A 22,237-nucleotide genomic window follows, 5' to 3' on the forward strand; every position below is an offset into this window, starting at 1 on the left:
ATTTCTGGTTGTTCCAATGACACAATTTATACACTTTTATACATGATTGTAATTTTTGTATGTATTACTTTTGGACTGCTATTTCCAAAAATGTGTATAGTACTATTATAGGCTATAAAGTACATATTCTATTCTCAATGAACTCAATAGATGAACTAGAGTGTTCACTGCTTCCCAACCAGTGCAGGCGGGGGGGGGGGACTGACTGCCAAAGACTCAAACACTGGAGCAGTATGACTGCTACACTAGTGCAACGCGACATAAGCCGTATTTTGTTCTTAACGAAAACACAGTGCCATCAAGTCGTAATAAGCAACATAAGCTAGTGCCCTTATTTGTGGTGTGTAATTGGCATTTACGTCTGGCTGGCTGTATGACACGGATGGCATGCCAGGTCTGCAACATGGTGCTGTACCCTTTTAAAAGGGCATTCAAGGATGCAACAAATGACCTGGAGCCTAATATGTCACTGAGCATCAGTTAGATAAAGTGTGCCTTTGTACAGAATAGTGTAAACATTTTGCCCTGTTATTTTGGGGTATTTGGCTGTGGGACGAAGTTATACGTAGTGAAAGAATTCCCAGTGTCTCTTTGTTAGATCAATATATTAAGCCAGAGGTCAATGTAACAATAACAAAGCCCCGACTCAAATGGGGTGTGAAAACTGGCCTATTTTTGTACGAAAGCTATAGAGCATAGAATTAGACATATGTTCATCACAAACAAAAACAAACATGTGCTTAATCTGCTGTCAGATTAATGCCCTTTTGTAGCACAGAATACACAAGGGACCAGAGCCATTGTCTCGCTGCTCTGTGATTCAAATTAAATAGCTGGAACCGTTGCAACTGACAAGCTTCACCAGCCCCTTGAGAGTAAGCCATATTTGTTTGTCACGAATGGGAAAGGCCTTCATGTCACTCACTTTGTTTCCAAACTACAGACATAATGATGCTTAATAATTAGGAATTCTCCTCCTTTTTTAAAACCACCATTCACAATGTAACCCCCCCCCCCCCCCCCCCCCCTCATGAATATTTAATGAGTGACTGCTTAATAAACATGAGGGGGTGTATAACTGCGCTTTGGCAGTGGCCCCTGTTGGCTCAAGCAGAGAGCAGGAGAGTCGTGCAAAGTGAGGGAGTGTGTTGGTTGAAGGGGAGAGCATGTCAGAGTAACTGAGAGCCGAGAGAGAGAGAGAGAGAGAGAGAGCGCGTGTGCTCCCATTCAGACACACAGGCAGGCACAAGACACAGCAATGACAGTCTGGATGTAAATCCTGACACACAGAGAGAGAGAGAGAGAGAGAGAGAGAGAGATAACAACAGCAGAAGAAGTCAAAGAAAAGTGAGCTCCATGCAAGTCAGTTCAAAGAGAGAAGAGAAAGAAGTGAAGAAGAGAAAGAAGTAGAGGGGATCTCCTGCCTGTGTGGCTGGAGGGGAAGCCTACATGGTGTGATCTCGTCCATCATGGGATGTAACCTCTGTACACTGCAGAAGCCTGAGGAACACTACAAACTACTCTATGAAGTCTGCCAGGTACGCTGATGCAGGAAAGATTTCTCTTTTCATAGATGATGTATTAGTTTGTTTGTTCGTTTGTTTGGCATTATGTGTGTGGGGAGAGGGGTTTTGTCTTGCCTTTTTTACCATTATTAATCATTATTCACGGACTTTCTAAAAAGCAGCTGATGTTGGTCCCTTGGTGGTTGTGCCAGAGAGTGAGAGTGGCTAAGTGGGGAGTAGAATAGAGTTGTTGTTGTTTAGACAGAGCCTCTGCAGCTGAGCTGCCTGAACTCTTGGCATCGGGGTCAGAGAGAGGTGGTGTGAGAGTTGCTTAAAGGACCGGTGATGAAGAGGTGACAGTTGACTCAATGCGACTGCTAGTGTGTGAGGATCACTGCCCACCTCCTCATTGTCAACGGAATGCTGACACAGACCCATTTGCTTTTAACCCCCATTTGACTTTCCCTTACGTTTATGTTTAACACTCAAGTGCTTATTTTGCACTTTTTTCTTTTGGTCAAAGGAAATAGACATGGGCATGTTATAGACAACTTCACTAAAGAAAAGCTGGAATTTGTTTTCATGTCAGAGCACCGGAGAGCTGTTTAAATTCCAAAACAAAGTTTGCTCAGACTGCCTTCAAACAATAAACAGGTCCAATCCTATTATCCGCATTCCACTCAGTAGTACACAGTATTACATTTTACATGGAGTTATTTGAAAAGTTCTACAGAGAATCTATCCAAAAAGTAAAATATACTGGTAATAATTAAACAGGTCTCCAGTGGATGTGCTCATAGAAAATGATCGAATGGAATGTTTAATAACCAAGATTTGTTCTTTGGCGTTTGAGGTGGTAATGGAATGATAAGCCACCTGGTTCTGCATAGTCATCTAACACCTGACTTACAGTAGTTGTGCATTGTGTGGTTCACCGGAAATAACAGATCTACAAACTCCCAAATTGTCGCACCGTGACACCGCTGTGAGCTTGTAGATCGGCTATTTTCGGTGCACGACACCGGTGCTCAACCATGTATAAATCAGGCTTAACAGTTAACACCTCATTGTCCACTGCATCCTGTGTCCTGAACCAGCTCTGTCCTGTCGAGTAGCAGCTCTGTTCATGTCACTAGTCACTACCCGTAACTCTCATCTCTCTATTTTGGGAAAACTTTTCAAAAATAGCCAATAAACAAGCTCGCAATGTGTTGAGTTACGGCTCATTTTTACTTGTAGAATGGCAACTTTCATTATTTGTTGTACAACAGAATATATAGGGCTTCAGTGGTTAAGGTTGGGGTACTGTATCCACTAATGGCTGCTTTTAACACTAGCATGTCTGGGTTTTTTTAGATTTGGAAGTTGATTATCTTTGCCCATGAAGCTTTCAGAAGGTTCCATTTTCAACATCCATCACCATTCCATCATCTCAGACATCTTTGACATCTGAAACATTTTCTAAATATGAATTTAAGCACATGCTACAAGTCTGATTTTACTTCAGACATGCTAGTTGAATGTCATGATCAAACTCCTTGTGAATATCCCTCTTTAGACCCACCCAACAATGCCCCCACTTCCTTTTTCAGGGAAGATGGCAGACCGTGTCTTTGATCATGATGTGTACAGGGAAGGGTTGCAGAAGAGTGGCATGCTAAATGGATTATGGGTTTTGTAAATCTGAATGAGACCAAAAGAAAGACCTCCACTCCACTCCCTCCTCCTGCTACCCAGTTTTTCTCTGCTCTCCACCTGGAAAATGACACTCAGAATAGTGGGTGATGGTAAAGGAAGAGGGCAATCAGTTCCTTTGTCCTGCTCACATCAGTTGCATTGAACATGTCATTTTGCATGTGTCAGTTATGCATTATAATTGACAGGCCGTTGATTGACACAGGTCACAGTTTGCTCTTTCATGCTGTGGCTCTCTTCTCTTCTGCTGGTCACTTCAACCATGACAGCCAGCCACCTGACTGGACTGAGGCCCCGCTGACAAAGCCAGTCCGCTCTTTTCAACATGAAAACCCCATTTGTCATTCTGCTACAGGTTCAAACAGAACGCTGCATGTGATTCAGTGAGATAAGCTGTAATGCACCTTAAGGTGAAATGGTCAGAAGTGACGTCTGTGTAGTCACTAGTCACGTAATGTTTTCCTTAGTGATCTATGAATGAAATCAGATGAAACTATCTCTGAGATGACATTGTCATGACAAAGACTAGTAGTTGTACTGTAACAAGTTCAGCCAAAAGTGTCATGGCACCATGCTGTTTCTTTTTGAGTGGTGCTAGCCACTCCTATAGACAGCAATGTGTGTCCGTATGTGTGTCCCTGTGTCCGAGTACCGTCTGTATGTTTGAGTACGGAAATAGCGTTTGTTGACCACCAAGTGACACACACACACACACACACACACACACACACACACACACACACACAGGCCGGGGAGGAGAGCTTTTACAGTATAGTACAGTACGTACAGCACGAGTAAAGTACAGCACCACTCAGTTCAGACAGGTCTGATTTTTCTTTCGAGGACAGTTTCTCATTTTGGGATGTCGACGGTCGTTGTTGTTGTTGTGGTCATCATCATCAGAAAAGCAACAATAATGACATTAACATCTAATTTGTAGTTAAAATATTATTTATACAATTATAAAATGAGCAACTAAGGAACAACAACTTTCAAGATGCATACCTCCCCTTTTATCTAAGTGCAATACAATGTATTTAAGTGCAATATCTATTATTTAGTACATCAAATAATTCACTTCATAAAATATATAAATAAAATAAATAAAAAATAACCTCCTTGGGCCGACAGTGTTGAACTTAAATTGTTTAGTTAAACCAAGTCTCTTCTCTTCTCTTCTCTTCTCTTCTCTTCTCTTCTCTTCTCTTCTCTTCTCTAAGAGATTCTGCTCAAGTTGGAACACCTGCTTTTGTCAACAGATTGTTGACATGGGCAGATTGCCCATGGTGAGAGAGCTGCGATCAAGAGCACATTAATCCTCGACCATTAATCCTCTAATTGAGAGGATAATGAAGTGCTAAAGACATTGAACTTTCTATGGCCGTGGCTAGAGAACATCAACTCATGCAAAACCTTCATTCTGGACATCCAGTTGGTTGACAAAATGCCTTAGTAGTCATAGATGAGGTCATCATGAGACAACAATCAATTAGGACAGCTCAAGTGAGAGTGCCTCGCACTCTCTCTGTGGGTGTCTGTATGAGTCTGCTGATGTACATTTAAATGTATGTCATTTTCATGTCATTTCCGTCACTGCCGCACTGCTGTACATTTCTGTCACTGCCGCACACACAGTAAAATGCTAAATATTGGCACTGGTGGATGTCGGGTTTGTAGCAGCAGTTATGCAGAGAGTTTCATATCAACAACAGCACACAGAGAGATCCCCCTTGATCAGAGCTACTGGCACGGTGCCAAGTGCCAACACTGACCCTCCCTCTCCAGGGGGTTAATAATCCTTGAACACTTGAAAAGTTTCCACTTCATTACACACCTTAGTTCCTGAAGAGACCATGGCAATTTTGCCCCGTATCTCAAGTATCAACAGAGTGCATCTCATTCATATTCTGGAAGCATTTTTATGAATCCATAGTTACATATTTGGAAGTAGCCATTGTGGTGTGCAGTTTGAATCCTCAGCAGTATATCTTATGAAATCAGCTTAAAAGCTAATTATTTTAACCACAAGAAAAAAGAAAACAAACAGCTGAGCTGAGCTGTCTGACCTTCTGCATACATACATGAAACCCCCCCCCCAAAAAAAAAAAACAGTAGTTGGTGGTTTTTAATAACGCCTGAATGGGAATCTTCAGAGCCAACCTCTCTTGATCGAGCCCATTAGAACTCTGTGTTCGTCTTGCCGGTCCCTTTTAAACTTGAACCCTATGACAGCAGTGAACCTTACCGGGTGTCTTCAAAGCTAAAGGTAAGCACCATGCCGAGATGTAAGCTCAGCTGCTTTTGTCTGGACGGTTAAAGCTAGAGGGCTTTGAAACTCTGTCTGACAGTCGACTCCTAGGGCTGCTAATCTCCCCACAAGTACCCTATAATGGCTGTGGCGCCTTGCTGTGGCTCTTACAATGCCCAGATCTTAATTAGAGCCTCAGCACAAGCCGGCCATTGAGGCTCTGGTTTCCGCACGGCACTAATCTCTGTTATTGTCCCTCTGGTCTTTCTGTCCATCGAATGATCCACTTAGGAAAAGCAAGTCTAGAAACCGGGTTGTGTGTGTGTCCTACAGTACATGTCAAGTGCAAATATATAATTATAGGCCGCAATTTATTATGAGTGACCGGGAGGTGGAATGCAAAAATATCACCCGTGGTTGAAGAGGTCAAGTTGTCCCCGCCGCCCGCCAGACAGTCTCAGTATGACATCTTTTTGACCAGACAGAAAATGAGATGGAAATGTTTGTACAAGAAGAGCAGCGCTGACCTCCACTGCCTGGAGCCTCGTCATTATATGGCCGAGCGATGACCAAAAGGGAACTGCAGTGCTCAGTATTCTGTCCGCCCCTTGTAACGGGCCTTGACGGAGACAGCGTGGAAGGACAAAAGGCAGAGAGATCAGTGGCTACTGGGAGAGACTGGGGAGTCTGACTGTGTGTGTGTGCGCGTGTGCGCGTGCGTGTGCGCTGTAATAGAGATCCGCCCGGTGCGCACATCACATCTGTCAAGCATTGGAGCAGGTGGCTGGCAGCCACAGGGGTGCCCTCAGAGAGACACAGTCAGTCAGTGACTCAGTACATACATAAGGTCGCTGCTAACAGTGAGGGACAGCGCAGACACATCACAGTGCTGGCCCCCGAGGCCATGGCAGAGAATTTCAAGACTACATTTGATCAAACTTAGACATGAAGATTTAGAATATAGAAAAAGTTGATCAGATCTTCAGTGGTTCAGCACCATGCACTGTGTCGACCATGCTTACTGCTCCACCCTCCACCACGTGAAGCATAACTTTTCATTCACTTTGGAATGGCAGGATGTGAGCCGCCCCCCAACCACCAACAACGAGCAGAATTGACAAAACAGAGATTATACCAAAGAGTCACAGAGATTATTAAATTTGCCATTAAGGCACAGGGCTTGTTTTCCAAAATAGACATAGCAATTTTGGTCCCATCTGGGAACCACAGATGTTGTTAGTTTGTGTCATGCAGGATGGGCTCACGTTGCCCTGATCCTTTTACACGGAGCTTCCAATGGGATTGTGTGGTGCTCGTAATTGTCGGTGTGCAGATGCATCAGGAGATTAGTTGTATTTTTTATTTTTTTATTTATTTTACAAGATTACCTTGCAAGATTGTAAGCCTTAAAAAATAAAGAAATATTATTAGAGGGCATATATGCCTGATGGATGTTTTTCACAGTCCTTTTAATTAGAGATGGCAGATGGGTAATTCATAAGCGAGCTAGTCATAGTGTATCATTAAGAGATAACCCTATATATCATTAGCCAGAATGTACACTGTGAAAAGGCTACACATCCACTGTGTATGTGTGTGCGTATGTGCGTGTACCTAATGAATAAAACATCTCAGCAGTGGACAATAACCAGCTATTAAAGAACTCCTCGTTGCTGGGGCCATTTAAATGCAGATGATGATTGAGGATCATTATTCCTCATTATGTCGCAGGAAAAAAATAGGCTCCTTCCCCGGGCAGCGTGTTCCAATCATTCCCCGAAAATGAGACTATGATCTCTGAATTCTGATCTATTCTGTGGAGATTTTACATCCAGGGTGATGTGTGATCCCTTTTTAATAATGTATTGCCTGCCTGTTTGACATTATCATCAGCCCAAATGGTCTGTTCTGGTGTTTGCACCATGTCGGCTAACTGCTGGGGCAGTGCATGTCTGTTGCAGCCTTGTTTGATCACTTTGTTCGAGCTTGAACTTTGCTGACTGTAGTGTTGGCCTGTGCAAATTTGCTCATAGGTAAGGGCTTCCCCCTCATTGTAGACTACTCCATTAATTGGTTGGTTTGGTCTTAGTCGACCAAGACTTTTTCATGAATCCATTTGATGATTATTTTGTTTTGCACCCCGCCATGCTGAATGAGGCATTTCCTGAATAACTAAGCTAAAGAGGTCCTTCTGCATTAAAATACAATTTCACAGATTTGTCAATTAGATAAACTATTTGTTTAGTCAACATTGACTACTAGTAGTTTACTAAGAATTTCCACAGTTTTGGTAGTGCAGTCTCTAGTCTTTTCGAGTCGAGGTCACAGCCTTCCTCACAGGAGAGGAGCCATGGATGTCTCTGGGGCTGTTCAAGCAGGATGGAGAGGGAGAGGGAGACTGGCTCAGTGCAGAGAGATAACAGGCCTAATCAAGGGTGACACCACTCCACGGTCTGGAGGTGTCACAGGTCCATACATCCATATCCCCTTTCCCTTTCCTATCTTCGCTGTGAAGGAACAATGGAAGACGTTGCTGCAATATTATCTGCTCAACTTCTCTGTGCATTCTAAGGTTTGCGCTATTATCATTTCAGTGTTTACTGATGCAGAGATTTACTCTCAAATGGTAAGACCCACACTACCTGCCCATGTTTTACCTGCACGTGTATTATATCTAGAGAAGCGGTGTCTTTCGTTTATGTGTCCAGTAGTCGATAGAATGTTCTTTGCAGCACTTCTTTCTTTGATTAAAACCTTCCGTTGTGAATTGAGGAGGGCAGTGTAAAGCCTACAGGAGGTGATTTGGGTTATTTAATTGATCTGCTGGATAACAGAATGTCCCTTGCTTAAATCAGATTAGAAAAGTAAACAGTGGTGTCTTTTTCATGCGGCATTACGTTTCTCGCCGTTTGTTCTGTAATCCTCAGTAAGCCTGCATGCTGCGCAAAATAACGTCTGCTGTGGACTTAAGTCTAACACTACAAAGAGTTTCCTCTCCAGTAAGTAAAAAAAGAACAACTTGTACACACTTAAATACACACAAAGTTTACAAATACACATGCGTAAAGCAACGTGTACACACAGATACTAACACAAGCAGTGAGAAACAATTGCACACTCGCTCGGTTATATTTCCTTTAATTTTTTTGTATGAAAATAGCTAAATGTGAAATAAAAGAGGGATTAACTGTTTTTCAAAGCTGAATGACCCATATTCAGACTGCCAATCAAATGCTATATAGGCCCCCGGATCGTAAGTCTTCAAGCTTTCATGCTCTCTATCACGTCAATGCTTCTCTCTGTTCCAAGAATACAGACTTTAAAGAATTTGTTTAAGGAAGTGTATCGGACCAGAAAGAAGAGGCAAGAGCCCTGGCTCTCAAGGCTTCCTGAATACCCGTCTATAGTCTGAAGTTCCCAGGGCTTTTCTGCCCACCAGTGAAAAGCACCGCTAGCCTGGCTGGCAAAGTTTCCACTCTATTCACTTCGTTGCATTTCCCCCAGGAACAGAAAAAGTAATGATGTGCTTTGCTTTATAAAAGGATTAGCTGCAGATTCAATAGCCTTATCAAAGACTAATTTTACACTATGTGTCCAGTGAATTTGGCTAGCATTCCGCAAGGCCTTTCCTATGATTTCCATATGATTTTTATAATATGGTAGAAGTGAATTATGTTATCATCATAGCCCTAGTCTTTCTCCACTGATGGAGTTCACCTGAGGTCCGCCTCGAGCTATGGCGATGACAGTGAGAGGGACTGCTCTCCCAATCTCACAGATAAGCATCTTTGGCAGCTGGTTGGCAATCAGGGAAAAGATGGCATGTGCATCTGACACACACACACACACACACACACACACACACACACACGCAGATCAAGGTTTCAATCTGACGTGATTTGCATTCCAGGGATGATGGCGAGTGTGGAATCGAGGCATGGTTGTCCCCTGCTGGCCCTAATTATTACCCACAGGATGAAGGCTGGCATATCCATCAAAGATCCCAGTGATAAAACCGGCCACAACCTTTAAATATCCTCAAAATAAGCAGAACCAAGTCTTGCACAGTAAGACTTGGTTTATAATTCATTCCACTTTTAATGCAATATTTTAATTAAATAATACTAGACCAGAGATAGGCTCTGAATATGAGATAGGCTCTGAATATCAAACCCACACTTTTACATTCCACACTTGCAAATCACCAACAGACATATGATTCAGATCACTTTAATATGCATTTAACGCAGACCTTGCCGCTGTCTTCTCATTAAATTAGTTCCTCCTCTCTGAGGAGCCACCAGAGGAGGTTGATTAAGTAATTCCTGCGTCATCCAACAGCTCTTAAGTTGTGCAGGGCATTCACAAATACCAAACTAGTTGCTGAAAACCTTCAAACTGATATTCTTAACTGTTGTGTTCCCTGCTCATTTGCTGCATTGTAAATGTGTTTTTCGCTAATCGCAAGTGCTGAAGTTGAGCTGAGGTTGTGATTTAGAGGAGCAGGGTTAATTCACATCGTTTGGGGAGCACAGCGGTGGCAGACAGCGGCGCATTGTGTCGGGAGAGCACTGTGTGTGTTTTCCCAGTGTGCTGCACAGGGGCCAGGCTGTGTCAGAGGTGAGTGTTGTGAATGGAGGCTGTGGGGGGCTCAACCCTTTGAGGGCACTGAGGCAGAATGCTCCTCCGGGCTCCTAGAGAAAGGGGGCTAATGCTTTGTCTTTGGTTTGTAGTCTTCAAGTGGCCCTGGGACTCCTGGCAACGAGGTTTGTTTGTTTGAGCCATGTATGGAGAGAGAGAGAGTGAGGACGAGCAAGAGAAAGGCACTTGTGTTCCTCTCAGCTGATGTGTAACATTACAGCTCCAAATGGTAGAGGTGCTGTTATAGAATATTGAGATTATTGTACATGAACACAGTCAGCCCACTTCATATCAGTGTTTTCAGTAAACACACGCATTCATTGCACACACACATGCATGCACATGCATACACGAGCGTGCGCGCACACACACACACACACACACACACACACACACACGCATGCACATGCATACACAAGCGTGCGCGCGCACACACACACACACACACACACACACACACACACACACACACACACACACACACACACACACACACACACACACAATGACTACATACAGAAACAGGCAGCACACAGTAAAATCCTCTGTGTTGATTTAACCCAAAAGAGTTTACAAATGGAACCATTTCTTGATTTTGTTCCATTTGTTATCTCTTCGTAGTTGAAATGAACACTGAGGATTTCACTGTGCAGAAAGCACAGGACATTAGTTTATGTCTGGAGGCTGTTAGACGTTGCAGTTCCTCCTCCTGGTGTCGAGAGGTGCTAACTAATGCTATGAATCAGAATGAGACCAGTCTAGCCAGGGGCAACGTACGGCAGCAAGCAGCTGTATGTTTATCACAAAATGAATCCTAAGATGTGGTGGTGTTTGTACTGTACTGTGTGTGTGTTCAATGTCAGGGTGAGACGCTAAAGATTAATAACATGGCTAATGAGCTGGAAAAGCTAAACGCTGGACCATGCAATTATTTTGCATCAGTCAGGTCCTGTTAAATAGCAGCATTATTCCTTGCGTGTTTACAGACGTGTGTGTGTGTGTGTGTGTGTGTGTGTGTGTGTGTGTGTGTGTGTGTGTGTGTGTGTGTGTGTGTGTGTGTGTGTGTGTGTGTGTGTGTGTGTGTGTGTGTGTGTGTGTGTGTGTGTGTGTGTGTGTGTGTGTGTGTGCGCGTGCGTGTGCAGAAGGAGAGGCTACGTGGAGAGCCTATGAAATGAGACGAGCCCCTGGCTCAGATCCTATCAAACAAATTCCAAATGATGTGATGATTGAGAGCAACGGTGATGCTGTTCAAACCCTGATAAGCCGAGGGGCAGCCAGTGCGTTGACCCAAAGTGCAGTAACACACCTCGTCTCTTCTGTTGCCATCATGGCATCCTAATTCAGCTCACTGCTATTACTCACTACGTACTGAGTACATTTACTTAAGTACTGTACTTAGAGTGGCTGTACTTTACTTGAGTATTTGTATCTTTTTTTTAAAAGATTTGTTTATTGACAATGCAAAGTTTGCAAACAGAATACAAAATTACAGATTTATTTGTTATTATTTATAAGTGTATTTTTTATTTTATTTTTTCAATTTACTTTTTATTGAATTTTAAACAGGATGACTTTCACTCCATTACAGAAGACAAATATTGTACTTTTGACTCCACTACATTTCAAATACAGTAAAAATATCTTGTAAATCTGCTATTTTCACTATAATTTATATTTTTTGTTTGTTTGATTGTTCTTTTGATTACTTATTTTAAGTATTTTTTTAAAACACGTACCTTTGAATACTTAAGTATTTTCAAAGGCACTCAAAGTGAGTGCGAAGCTATTGTAACAAAGCTGTCTGTTCATCTTGCTTGTACTATATGTCACTGTTCTCAGATCTGTTTCCTCCACACCATCTCTCTCTGACAAAAAATGTCCGATCTGCAAGATCACAACACACTGTGAGCTTGTAGCTATGCTATTTTCGCCAATTATGACATGCCCAGAATTGTAGTCTCACGTTGGCAGACTGTTGCCTCTCTCAAATGTCAAATGCTTCCGTCATACAGTCTGGAGAACGGAAGCTCTGATCATGAGTAAGCGATAAAGCGGAAGTGAAGCCTCCTCCCCACTTCGTTTTGTCTTTACACTCGCACAAATTTATCCTAATATAAATCTTTTCTTGTGACCACCACGCTCTGACTTGTGGTGTGTTACCCGTTCAAATAAAAAACTGGAAATAACTGTACTGGGTCGCACACACCAAGACTGCATTTGTTTTGTTTTTATTCTTGCATAATCAGAGACGAACGTTTCAGCTATCCAGCCTATCCAGTGATAGAGTGCACCTAATCACCACTAATCGCATCACTTCACACCCGATGGGTAATTACAGAATGGGATTGTGTTATAAAGTCTCTGTGAACAATCAACAAGGTGACTAGCAAATACATCTCATAAAATATACATATGTACAACAAACAATTAGAGAATTGTTTAAACAAAGCTAATGCAAGTCGCTGAGGGCATCAGGCTTTTCTGCCGTTCATAAATCAGTTACATACATTAGAATAAAGCAACATTATTTTCTACCGTCAATAGCAACCACCACAGGTGGACAGGCTATGCCCAGACATCCCTATTGCGGGATTCAATTCATTTAATTTGTTTAGAATATGTAATAAATAGTCAAATTTGTCGAAAATGTAAAAAGTGAACAGGTATAATACCTTTTTGGGCCACAGGCGTCACCAATATCCCAATGCCATTCACAGAAACTACTCTTTGGCTGTGTCAAAAAGGGATTGACATTCAGAAACTCTCCACACTGATGAAGGCTGGATAGCCGAAACGTTTGTCTCCGATTATGCAAGAATAAAAACTAAAAAAATGCAGTCTTGGTGTGTCCTAAAATAAATCGAAATCATCTAAGCATAAATAGCTTGCTGCTTAGCAGAAATGGAAATCCAAAAATAAAATGTAAAGGTATTTAAAAAATATAATTTCGTGAACCGAAAGGGCAGCTTCCTTGCTCGGATTTCGACAGGTGTAGTTCCAGCTTTCGGAGATTGTAGAATAGTTGTCTGGCTACACGAGACTACCAGAACTGGGACACTAGGGTCCATGTGTGGTTAGTGGTTACCCCCAAGGTGCATTAGATATAGTATGTATTGGTGTGAGAGCGATGACTGATTAGCACGTGAGCTCGTCTTTCATCGCCACATAGAACCCTTAAGTGGTTCAACCAAACTTAATTAGCCTCTTCACTATGGCATGCTGCTGCCTTTTTTTCCAGGAATTAATCTTCCCAGGTTAACACACTGCAGTGCACCCGCTCCATTGTCTCTGACGGGAGGTCAGATTTATCCTCCTCTGAGAAATTACTTAGCTAAATGAGGGCTCTTCCATGCAGCCCTCGCTAATGACCTTGATTAATTAAAGAGAGACTCTTTCTAATTAAGGTCTGATTCTACTTGATCCGGACTCTGACCCTGTAAAAGAGTCCGGGGCACTAATAATTCACTGAAATCAGTGAAATGGAATATATCGCTGCTGCGGTGTTTATGTAAGGGGACAAGCCTAAATGGTGTCATGCTTTAGTCACTCACTAGAGATCTGATTGGATCAGTCTGATCCAATCAGATCTCTAGTGAGTGTTTACAAGATTACAAGAAGGACTTTAATGGACTTATCACACAATGTGTCAAGTTCATGTAAAACATGAATTAGTAATGTTTTGAATTAGTTAAGTTATTTTTTATCCAGCTGAAAATGTCCCTATTGTAACTGGATACGTTTAAATATCTGTTAACCAATAGAATAATAACCAATCCAAAATTGTGGAAAAAGTGCTAGCACATGGTATTCACGGGTGATGTGAGTGCGTGCATGCGTGCATGCGTGCGTGCGTGCGTGTGTACGTATAAACCATCCTGTGCATGCATTCAGCATGCATCGTCTCCACCACTGTAATGATTAACCATGCATTGCTCTCTTGTTGTCACCTTTGTCTCCATCCAGGTCAATGGAAAGGACCTGTCCAAGGCCACCCACGACCAGGCAGTAGAGGCCTTCCGTACAGCCAAGGAACCCATCATGGTGCAAGTGCTGCGTCGCGCACCGCGCCCCAAACCCACCAGCCCCTCTGCCGACACGCACGTGGCCGACATCTGCACCCAGACCGAAATCACCTTCCAGCACATCATGGCCCTCGCCAAACTGCCTGCCTCTGCACCCGCCACCATGGCGGTGCTGGAGCAATATCTTCTTCCTGAGGAGTGAGTACTCACTCACTGACGGCAGTGATGAAGCACCTTCCTTTTTCTTATTTAGAAAGGGACTTTTCAGTGAGATGCTGTTAATTCAGTCTTCCTGCCGGAGAATGAGTTCTAAGTGAATGAAACATCTAATGGAAGGTAAAAAAAAGAAAAAGAAAAAGAAGAAGAAAAAAAACTAAAAAGCTTTCAGAACGCATCAACTCTGAAAAGGTTGTTTCACACCCACACATGGAACCTGTCATTCTCTGTAATAATTAAGACAGGGACATCTTGTCTTTTCACAAGACTATCCGCGTGGCATCTCCAGTGAGCTTCATGGGAAGCCTTCTGCCTGTCACTTACAAGAGATGGAGCTGCCATATCCCAGGGCACACAAATGCACTATGACAGTGATGTTCTTTTACATTTGGATATGAAGTCAGGGTTTTCGTGTATTGTTGCTCTGCGTGGCCCAAGGGCATTGACAGTCTGGGTACGCTTTGCCCACTGTGCCAGAAGCAGTTGTCCTTTCATGACCACTCATCATTTATTTATTTATATGACTTCAGAGTCAAATTAAATACACGCCATGCTAATTTCTGATTAGCCTCTGGGCGTGACATCTACATTGAGTCCTTATTATTTTATCTCTGGTTTGCTTGTATCTTTTTAAACACATGAACCATATACTGTATACTTTGTTGATCAGAGTCCCCCAGTGGCCTATCCTTGGCATCCTTTTTCACCCTCTAGTCTACAACAGATTGGGTGCAGAGGGAATATGTCGAATGTAGATTGGCTATTTTTACTGAATGTTCACCTATTTCCTCTGAATGTTGTTCACCTATTAGGACCTGCCCCGGATTGCTCATTTCTTTCCACCCAGTGTATCTGAACTGCTGAACTGGTAACACTGCTTTTGTATCTTACATATATTGTATCTTGCTTTTTTCATAGGCATCCACCAGGACATGCGTATTTTGACCCCAATGATTTCCTAGAGGGCATACAGCAGGACATGGAACGAGAGGAGCTGGAGTATGAGGTATGACATACTCTCCATTTCAGTGTCTGTCCTGATCTGCTGCCTCCTCAATGAAGATGTACGCTCAGACACAGATTCCATTTTGGTCCATCAGCCGGTCTGATTTAGCCTCTGTGTCTCCAGCCCAATGATGCTGTTGGTCACCACAATGTTTGTTCTCTCCGATAGATCACAATAATTGATGCGCCCGGCTCCCACTTCCCCCCCATATAACGACACTCACATGTAGGACAGACAGGAATCGAGTAGCTTGTTTGTCTGAGCAGATGCACAACTGTGACATCATTACTTATTAGTGACAAGGTGTAATACGTCTTCCACAGGAGATCAGGCCCAGCGGGTAATTATATGGAGTAGTAGATAATAGCTCTGCCATGATGGATCCGATGTTGCACATTAACAATGCCCAGATTCAGGACATGATGAGGAGGATGTAACCAGGGGATAGTGACTCCCATCCCTTTGCTGATATTCCTATGACCCCTGCACCCCAAAACACACACACACACACACACACACACACACACACACACACACACACACACACACACACACACACACACACACACTGTGGGGTATCCATGCAGGGTATTGGTCAAGACTGACCAAGGAGGCAGATGCACAGCAGAATGTACATGTTGCCTACTGACCCCATCACAAAAGACTGACTGAGTGACACTTCACCTCAAAATGCTGATATTAGACTTCTGATGTTCTGATGTTCTTAAAGCAGTGCTTTAAGAACTTAATGCTGTGCCACAACAAAGGCTTACGCGTATCTGACCATAATTCATCTGGTGGCCACTTTGCTCTTAGTTCATCCACCATGAAGTAAGTGGCCACCGTGAATATGGTTTATTAAAGAGAGATTACGGGCAAAGAGGTCCGTTAAATTAAAGTCAGTTAAAGGAAAACACTTGCAATTGTTTGCACAGAGTATACTACACCAAATTAAAAAATCACACCCGTGTGAACTGAGTGGTGTAAGGTCTTATATAGCCTGTCTGACGTAATGAAATCATGTTCTGCACTAACAAAGCCAGTTGTAGGAGTGGTTTACACCACTCAAAAAAATCTGTGTGTTTTGGAAAAAACCCCTTGAGGAGGCATTTCTGCCTGAATGTGTGAAGTATTCTATTCTTCTGCAGCAGATTAGAAAGGATTCCAATCGCCGGGTTAAAATGCTTTGAAACATTTTCGGTTTGACCAATCCCTACCTACCCCGGCTACTGAAAAAAAGGTGCCGCTTGTATCTTTAACCGGATCTCCTAGATTACAGGTGTTGACAAGTGACAAACGTGACTCTGCCTGGCTGCAGGCCAGTACATCATCCCTCATGCTGTCATTGGGCTTATAAGAGACACAAAGGCTTCTCGGCATCTAGCCAAGAGCGTTGTGACAGTGATTTATGTATCATTGTTGCTCTATGTGTCCTTATAGAAGTCTAAATATCAAACTAATAGTTCTTAACCCAATTTTATGAAGAGCAAAAGAAACCAAACGTCAGATGAAGAGTCAGGTGTAACCTGGAGCACATGTCTGTTTTCTAGGAAGTGGATTTGTACCGTGCCAACATCCAGGACAAGCTTGGCCTGACGGTGTGTTACAGGACCGATGACGAGGATGAGACTGGGATATACGTCAGTGAGGTGAATCCACTGAAACGCTGAAGAGCACCTTCAGGATGTGTTTATAGCGAGGCTGTTGAAAGGAAATGTACTTTTACAAAGTCTTCAAATGATGAATTCAACCTTTCTCTGCTTGCTTTAGATTGACCCGCACAGTATTGCTGCAAAGGACGGCAGAATCAGAGAAGGGGACAGAATCATCCAGGTACATGCTCTATATGAGCTCTGAAGCAACCATCTTACTGTAGTTTGTTTTTGGTTTAACTTTAGGCTCATAATTCTGTACCTACATACCACTTCTCTATTATTACGTTACTTTAGCTACTTGGCAAAGACACACTTATATCCAGGGATTTGTTTGACTTATTGCTACTTATATGTTGTTTGTGCACTGTGTTTGTAGGGTTTTGTACATATTATTGGCTTACTGCATTATATTACTGGTTGCCTGTGTTGGTAAAGCAGTATATTACTTTGGAAAACTGACTAAATCCTTACAATGTAATCATCTAAGCGTAATCTCATTCATCCATCCTGTGTCCCAGATCAATGGTGTTGAAATCCAGAACCGTGAGGAAGCTGTAGCACTGCTGACCAGTGAGGAGAACCGCAATGTCTGTCTATTGGTAGCCAGACCAGAAATTCAGGTAACAAAATATTTAATTGAAAGATAAATACAATATAAATCATATAAGAATAATAAAGCCACAAAGCAATGATTTGGGGGTTCAAGATAACCTGACTCCGCCAGATGGGGCAGCAGAGAGTACACTGCTGCCCCAGGCAGACTTGATGCTCCGGCCACCAAACGGCCTGGCCAATCAGCAGCAGCTAGAGGCGGGATCAAGGCAGCACTGTGTATGCCTTCTTGCCTTGATCCCGTCTGCCTGAGAGTTCCCAGATGGGAGCAGGAGGGGGGAACCCCTATGTACTCTCTGCTGCCCCATCTGGCGGAGTCAGGTTAGGTTCAAGCACCGCAGACACATTTCCAACACCTTCAATTATTATGATCGGACAGACACAAATTCATTTATGGCCAAACTAATGATCAATTAAGAAAAGATATTTTGTGTACAAGGGCTTAATATTAATCAAGATTGGTGGTGTTTGAACAAACTGATTTAAGTAATTATTGAGGCATATTTGTATAGTGAGGATAGATGGATGTCTACTCTGTAGCAAGTTTGTTTGTAATATATGTCATATCTCTGCTGTCGGGAAGAAACCACCTAACTCCAAATGTTCATTTTCCAGAAAATGAAAAATATTCATTTTTCAGGAAATGAAGAAAACCATATATTTTGAACAATACTGCCTCATCAAAGTTGGTGTTGTGACTTTATATATTGTCAATTACTTGCATGAGAGGGGGGAGAGGTGGTGGAGTTAAGAAGTTTCGTCTGGGTGTAAAGGGTGAACAATAGCACGGCTTTGTGAAGAAAAAAACCCCTAAGAAATTAGGTGGTTTCCTCCCGACAGCAACGATATCATGGTTTTGGTGTAGGACCTCAGCTGTAGTTTATTATTGATATCATGGTTTTGGTGTAGGACCTCAGCTGTAGTTTATTATTGATATCATGGTTTTGGTGTAGGACCTCAGCTGTAGTTTATTATTGATATCATGGTTTTGGTGTAGGACCTCAGCTGTAGTTTATTATTGATATCATGGTTTTGGTGTAGGACCTCAGCTGTAGTTTATTATTGATATCATGGTTTTGGTGTAGGACCTCAGCTGTAGTTTATTATTGATATCATGGTTTTGGTGTAGGACCTCAGCTGTAGTTTATTATTGATATCATGGTTTTGGTGTAGGACCTCAGCTGTAGTTTATTATTGATATCATGGTTTTGGTGTAGGACCTCAGCTGTAGTTTATTATTGGCCTCTAACAAGCCCCTGTTGTGTGTCAGCTGGACGAGGGTTGGATGGATGACGACAGGAACGACTTTCTGGATGACCTTCACATGGACATGCTGGAGCAGCAGCATCATCAGGCCATGCAGTTCACCGCCAGCATGCTGCAGCAGGTACACACACACACACACACACACATGCATACGCACACACACACACACACACATCAATCACATGTACACCCACAGACAAGCATTCACACATGCACATGTGTGCGTGCAGTGCAAACAGCATGAAATGACAGGCTATCTCAATCAACCAAGTCCACAGAGTGTAGCAGCTGTTCAGGTACAATTAATGTTGGCCTTCCCCGAGTTTATCATTGTTAGTAAATATTTTAATTACAGTGTTTTCAAGACTGTGGTAAACCTACAGACAAAATGAATGAATTATTTTTTTAGACGACATTTGGTCTAAGGTTGCCTAAGTGTTCAGACATCAACATCATAATAGCAAACGATACCAGTAAGTAAGTGATTAAGGTTGATTTAATAATTTCCTTTCTCAGCAGACTTTTTGCAGATTCTGAAAACGTGATAGTTTTCCACTGCTACTGCTACACACCAATACCAATAATATAGTAACTATAGACACCTAGTAGTCAATGAGGCATTATTTCTCACCCGTTTTGATGTCTCTTGTACTAGAAGAAGCACGAGGAGGACGGCGGTACCACGGACACAGCCACACTATTGTCCAACCACCATGAGAAGGACAGCGGAGTGGGCCGCACGGACGAGAGCACGCGCAACGACGAGAGCTCGGAGCAGGAGAATCTGTGCGACGACCAGACCACGGCCTCCAACACGCTGGGCAGCCACAGGAAGCTGACCTACAGCCAGGACACTCTGGGCAGCGCCGACCTGCCTTTCAGCAGCGAGTCGTTCATCTCCGCCGACTACGCCGACACCGACTTCCTGGGGATTCCGGCCGACGAGTGCGAGCGATTCCGAGAGCTCCTAGAGTTGAAGTGCCAGGTGAGGAACCCTGGAGGTCAGGGGGTCTATTGCCAGGGCAGCGGGGCCGGGGGGGTCCAGGAGGCGGAAGGAGTGGACAAAGAGCTGGAGATGCTGAATGAGGAGCTCCGCAGCATCGAGCTGGAGTGCCTGAATATTGTCCGTGCCCACAAGATGCAGCAGCTGAGGGACCAGTATCGAGAGTCGTGGATGCTGCACAACAGCGGATTCCGCAACTACAACACCAGCATCGACGCGCGCCGCCACGAGCTCTCCGACATCACCGAGCTACCCGAGAAATCAGACAAGGACAGCTCCAGCGCCTACAACACTGGCGAGAGCTGCCGCAGCACCCCTTTGACCTTGGAACTGTCCCCGGACAACTCCCTCCGCCGGGGAGAAGAGAACCAGGGTCCGGCAGGGGCATCGAGTTCCACTGGCCTCAACAGCAGGGTACTCAAGCCCCTCCTGTCCCCTGTCCAGGAGGCTGGAAGCCCCAGCAGAAGTAGGGCCTCTTCCAAGGATGGCGATGGAGGTTCGCTGCCAGAGGGCAAGGACAGGAAAAAGACTCATTCACCGTATAAACATGCCCACATACCAGCCCATGCTCAGCACTACCAGAGCTACATGCAGCTGATCCAGCAGAAGTCTGCTGTGGAATACGCCCAGAGCCAGATGAGCCTGGTCAGCATGTGCCATGACCCCAACTCACCCAGTGACCTGGACCCCAAGATGGAGTGGAAGGTTAAGATACGAAGTGACGGCACGCGCTATATCACCAAGCGGCCCATAAGGGACAAGCTACTGAAGGAGCGTGCCCTGCGCATTCGCGAGGAACGCAGTGGTATGACCACGGACGACGATGCTATCAGTGAGCTTAAGATGGGCCGCTACTGGAGCAAGGAGGAGAGGAAGCAACATGCAGTGCGTTCCAAGGAACAGAGGCAGCGGCGCGAGTTCATGAAGCAGAGTCGCGCTGACAATCTGAAGGAGCAAAGCAACCAGGAGGACAAGAAAGAACCCACCATCATTGAACTGAGCAACAAAAAGATGATGAAAAAGAGGAACAAGAAAATCTTTGACAACTGGATGACCATCCAGGAACTGCTCACCCACGGTACCAAGTCGCCAGATGGAGTCAGAGTCTACAACTCCCTCTTGTCTGTGACCACAGTCTAGGTCCACTTCTGGGCCCCAGTCCAGGGTCGTCAGTCAGATCAGGAGAGCCTACAGTTGGATGTAAAGTCCTGTAAATAGAACACTACCAGTTGAGGTAGAGATTCCTGCCTCGTTCAATGTGGCAACATTTTGTAAATAAGAAACAAGAAAGGCCTTTTCTGAAGGAACTTTTGACCTTGCACTGGTCGAGAGGTGGTCTGTTGAGTGCTCTGTGGTTGGACGTTTTACACATAAATCGGACGTGACTGCGACGAGGACGATTTGAAAATGTTTATTTTCTTTTTCAAATGCTTTCAATAACCTTTTCTACCTTTGTGCTTGCTCTTTTGAATAATATTTGAGTAAATGCAAGATTCTAATCTTTTAGAAGGTTTTGAAAGTGTGTAAAGACTGTGTGCCATAAGTAAACAGCCAGCATTTACGCTTAACAAGTATCTCTTATCAGTATTTTACTGTTATACATACCCTATGCCTATTGAAAGACACAATAATATTTCCCTACAAGGTGAACCATATAATCCTTTTTGAGAGGACTTTTGTAAATTTAACAAAACATGTTTTTTAAGAAAAAAGACACATTTTTTTAATATCTCGGACGGTGCTGTTTTTGTAAATGTTACCATTGATGTACCATGTTCCATACTGTAGACTGTCATCATTAAGTGATATCATTGTGTATGCTTGGGGATGACATTCCTCACATCATTGAATTTAAACTATTTCTGCGTTTATTGTTGAAGCACATCATAGCCACCTTTGCTTTCGTAGGGATTCATGTATCGAGCAAAATAACACAGCTTCATTAATCCTTAGCTAGCCACACAATTTGATGTCTTGTAAAATGAGAGAAATAATAAATTATTGTTTTATATATGATGAGCTTTGAAATGTTGTCAGTATTTGTTATTTATAAAAAAAGGTTTTCGATGTGGCATGCGTCCAGGAAGATACTACGGCATGTGAAGAAAGGAATCCACATTGACAGAGGTTTTGACACTTGCCATTTGTCATTTGTCACTACTGTGTGCTCTACCCATCAACTAGATGAAAAGGTTCAGCCTAAGTACACAAAGCAAAGCTCCTATACAAACACTACCATTTCATCGGCACCATTAATAGCCATAAAAGTTTAATGCTTTATCCTGCGTGATCTGGAAGTCTTAATCCATTGAGACCTGGAACGCATCCATGTCACGTTAGCGTTTAACCACATTAACCATTAATTCTC

The 22,237-nt window shown here is 43.3% G+C and overlaps 1 protein-coding gene across 2 annotated transcripts in view; it reads left to right on the forward strand.

Moving 5' to 3' along the window:
* pdzrn3b (PDZ domain containing RING finger 3b) overlaps window positions 1–21,897 on the forward strand; it is a 106,404-nt gene extending 84,507 nt beyond the window's left edge. The window contains exons 4-10 of one of the 2 annotated variants that reach the window (XM_079510309.1): window positions 14,053–14,309; window positions 15,246–15,333; window positions 16,884–16,982; window positions 17,104–17,166; window positions 17,507–17,608; window positions 18,871–18,987; window positions 19,522–21,897. In XM_079510309.1, coding sequence (XP_079366435.1) covers window positions 14,053–14,309; window positions 15,246–15,333; window positions 16,884–16,982; window positions 17,104–17,166; window positions 17,507–17,608; window positions 18,871–18,987; window positions 19,522–21,009 — 2,214 coding nt within the window. In that variant the 3' untranslated portion in view covers window positions 21,010–21,897. The remainder of the gene's footprint in view (window positions 1–14,052; window positions 14,310–15,245; window positions 15,334–16,883; window positions 16,983–17,103; window positions 17,167–17,506; window positions 17,609–18,870; window positions 18,988–19,521) is intronic. The other variant, XM_079510310.1, reaches the window with a different exon arrangement.
* The last annotated feature ends 340 nt before the right edge of the window (window positions 21,898–22,237 follow it).

The sequence above is a fragment of the Electrona antarctica genome (assembly GCF_951216825.1).
Source record: "Electrona antarctica genome assembly, chromosome: 9".
NCBI lineage: Eukaryota > Metazoa > Chordata > Actinopteri > Myctophiformes > Myctophidae > Electrona > Electrona antarctica.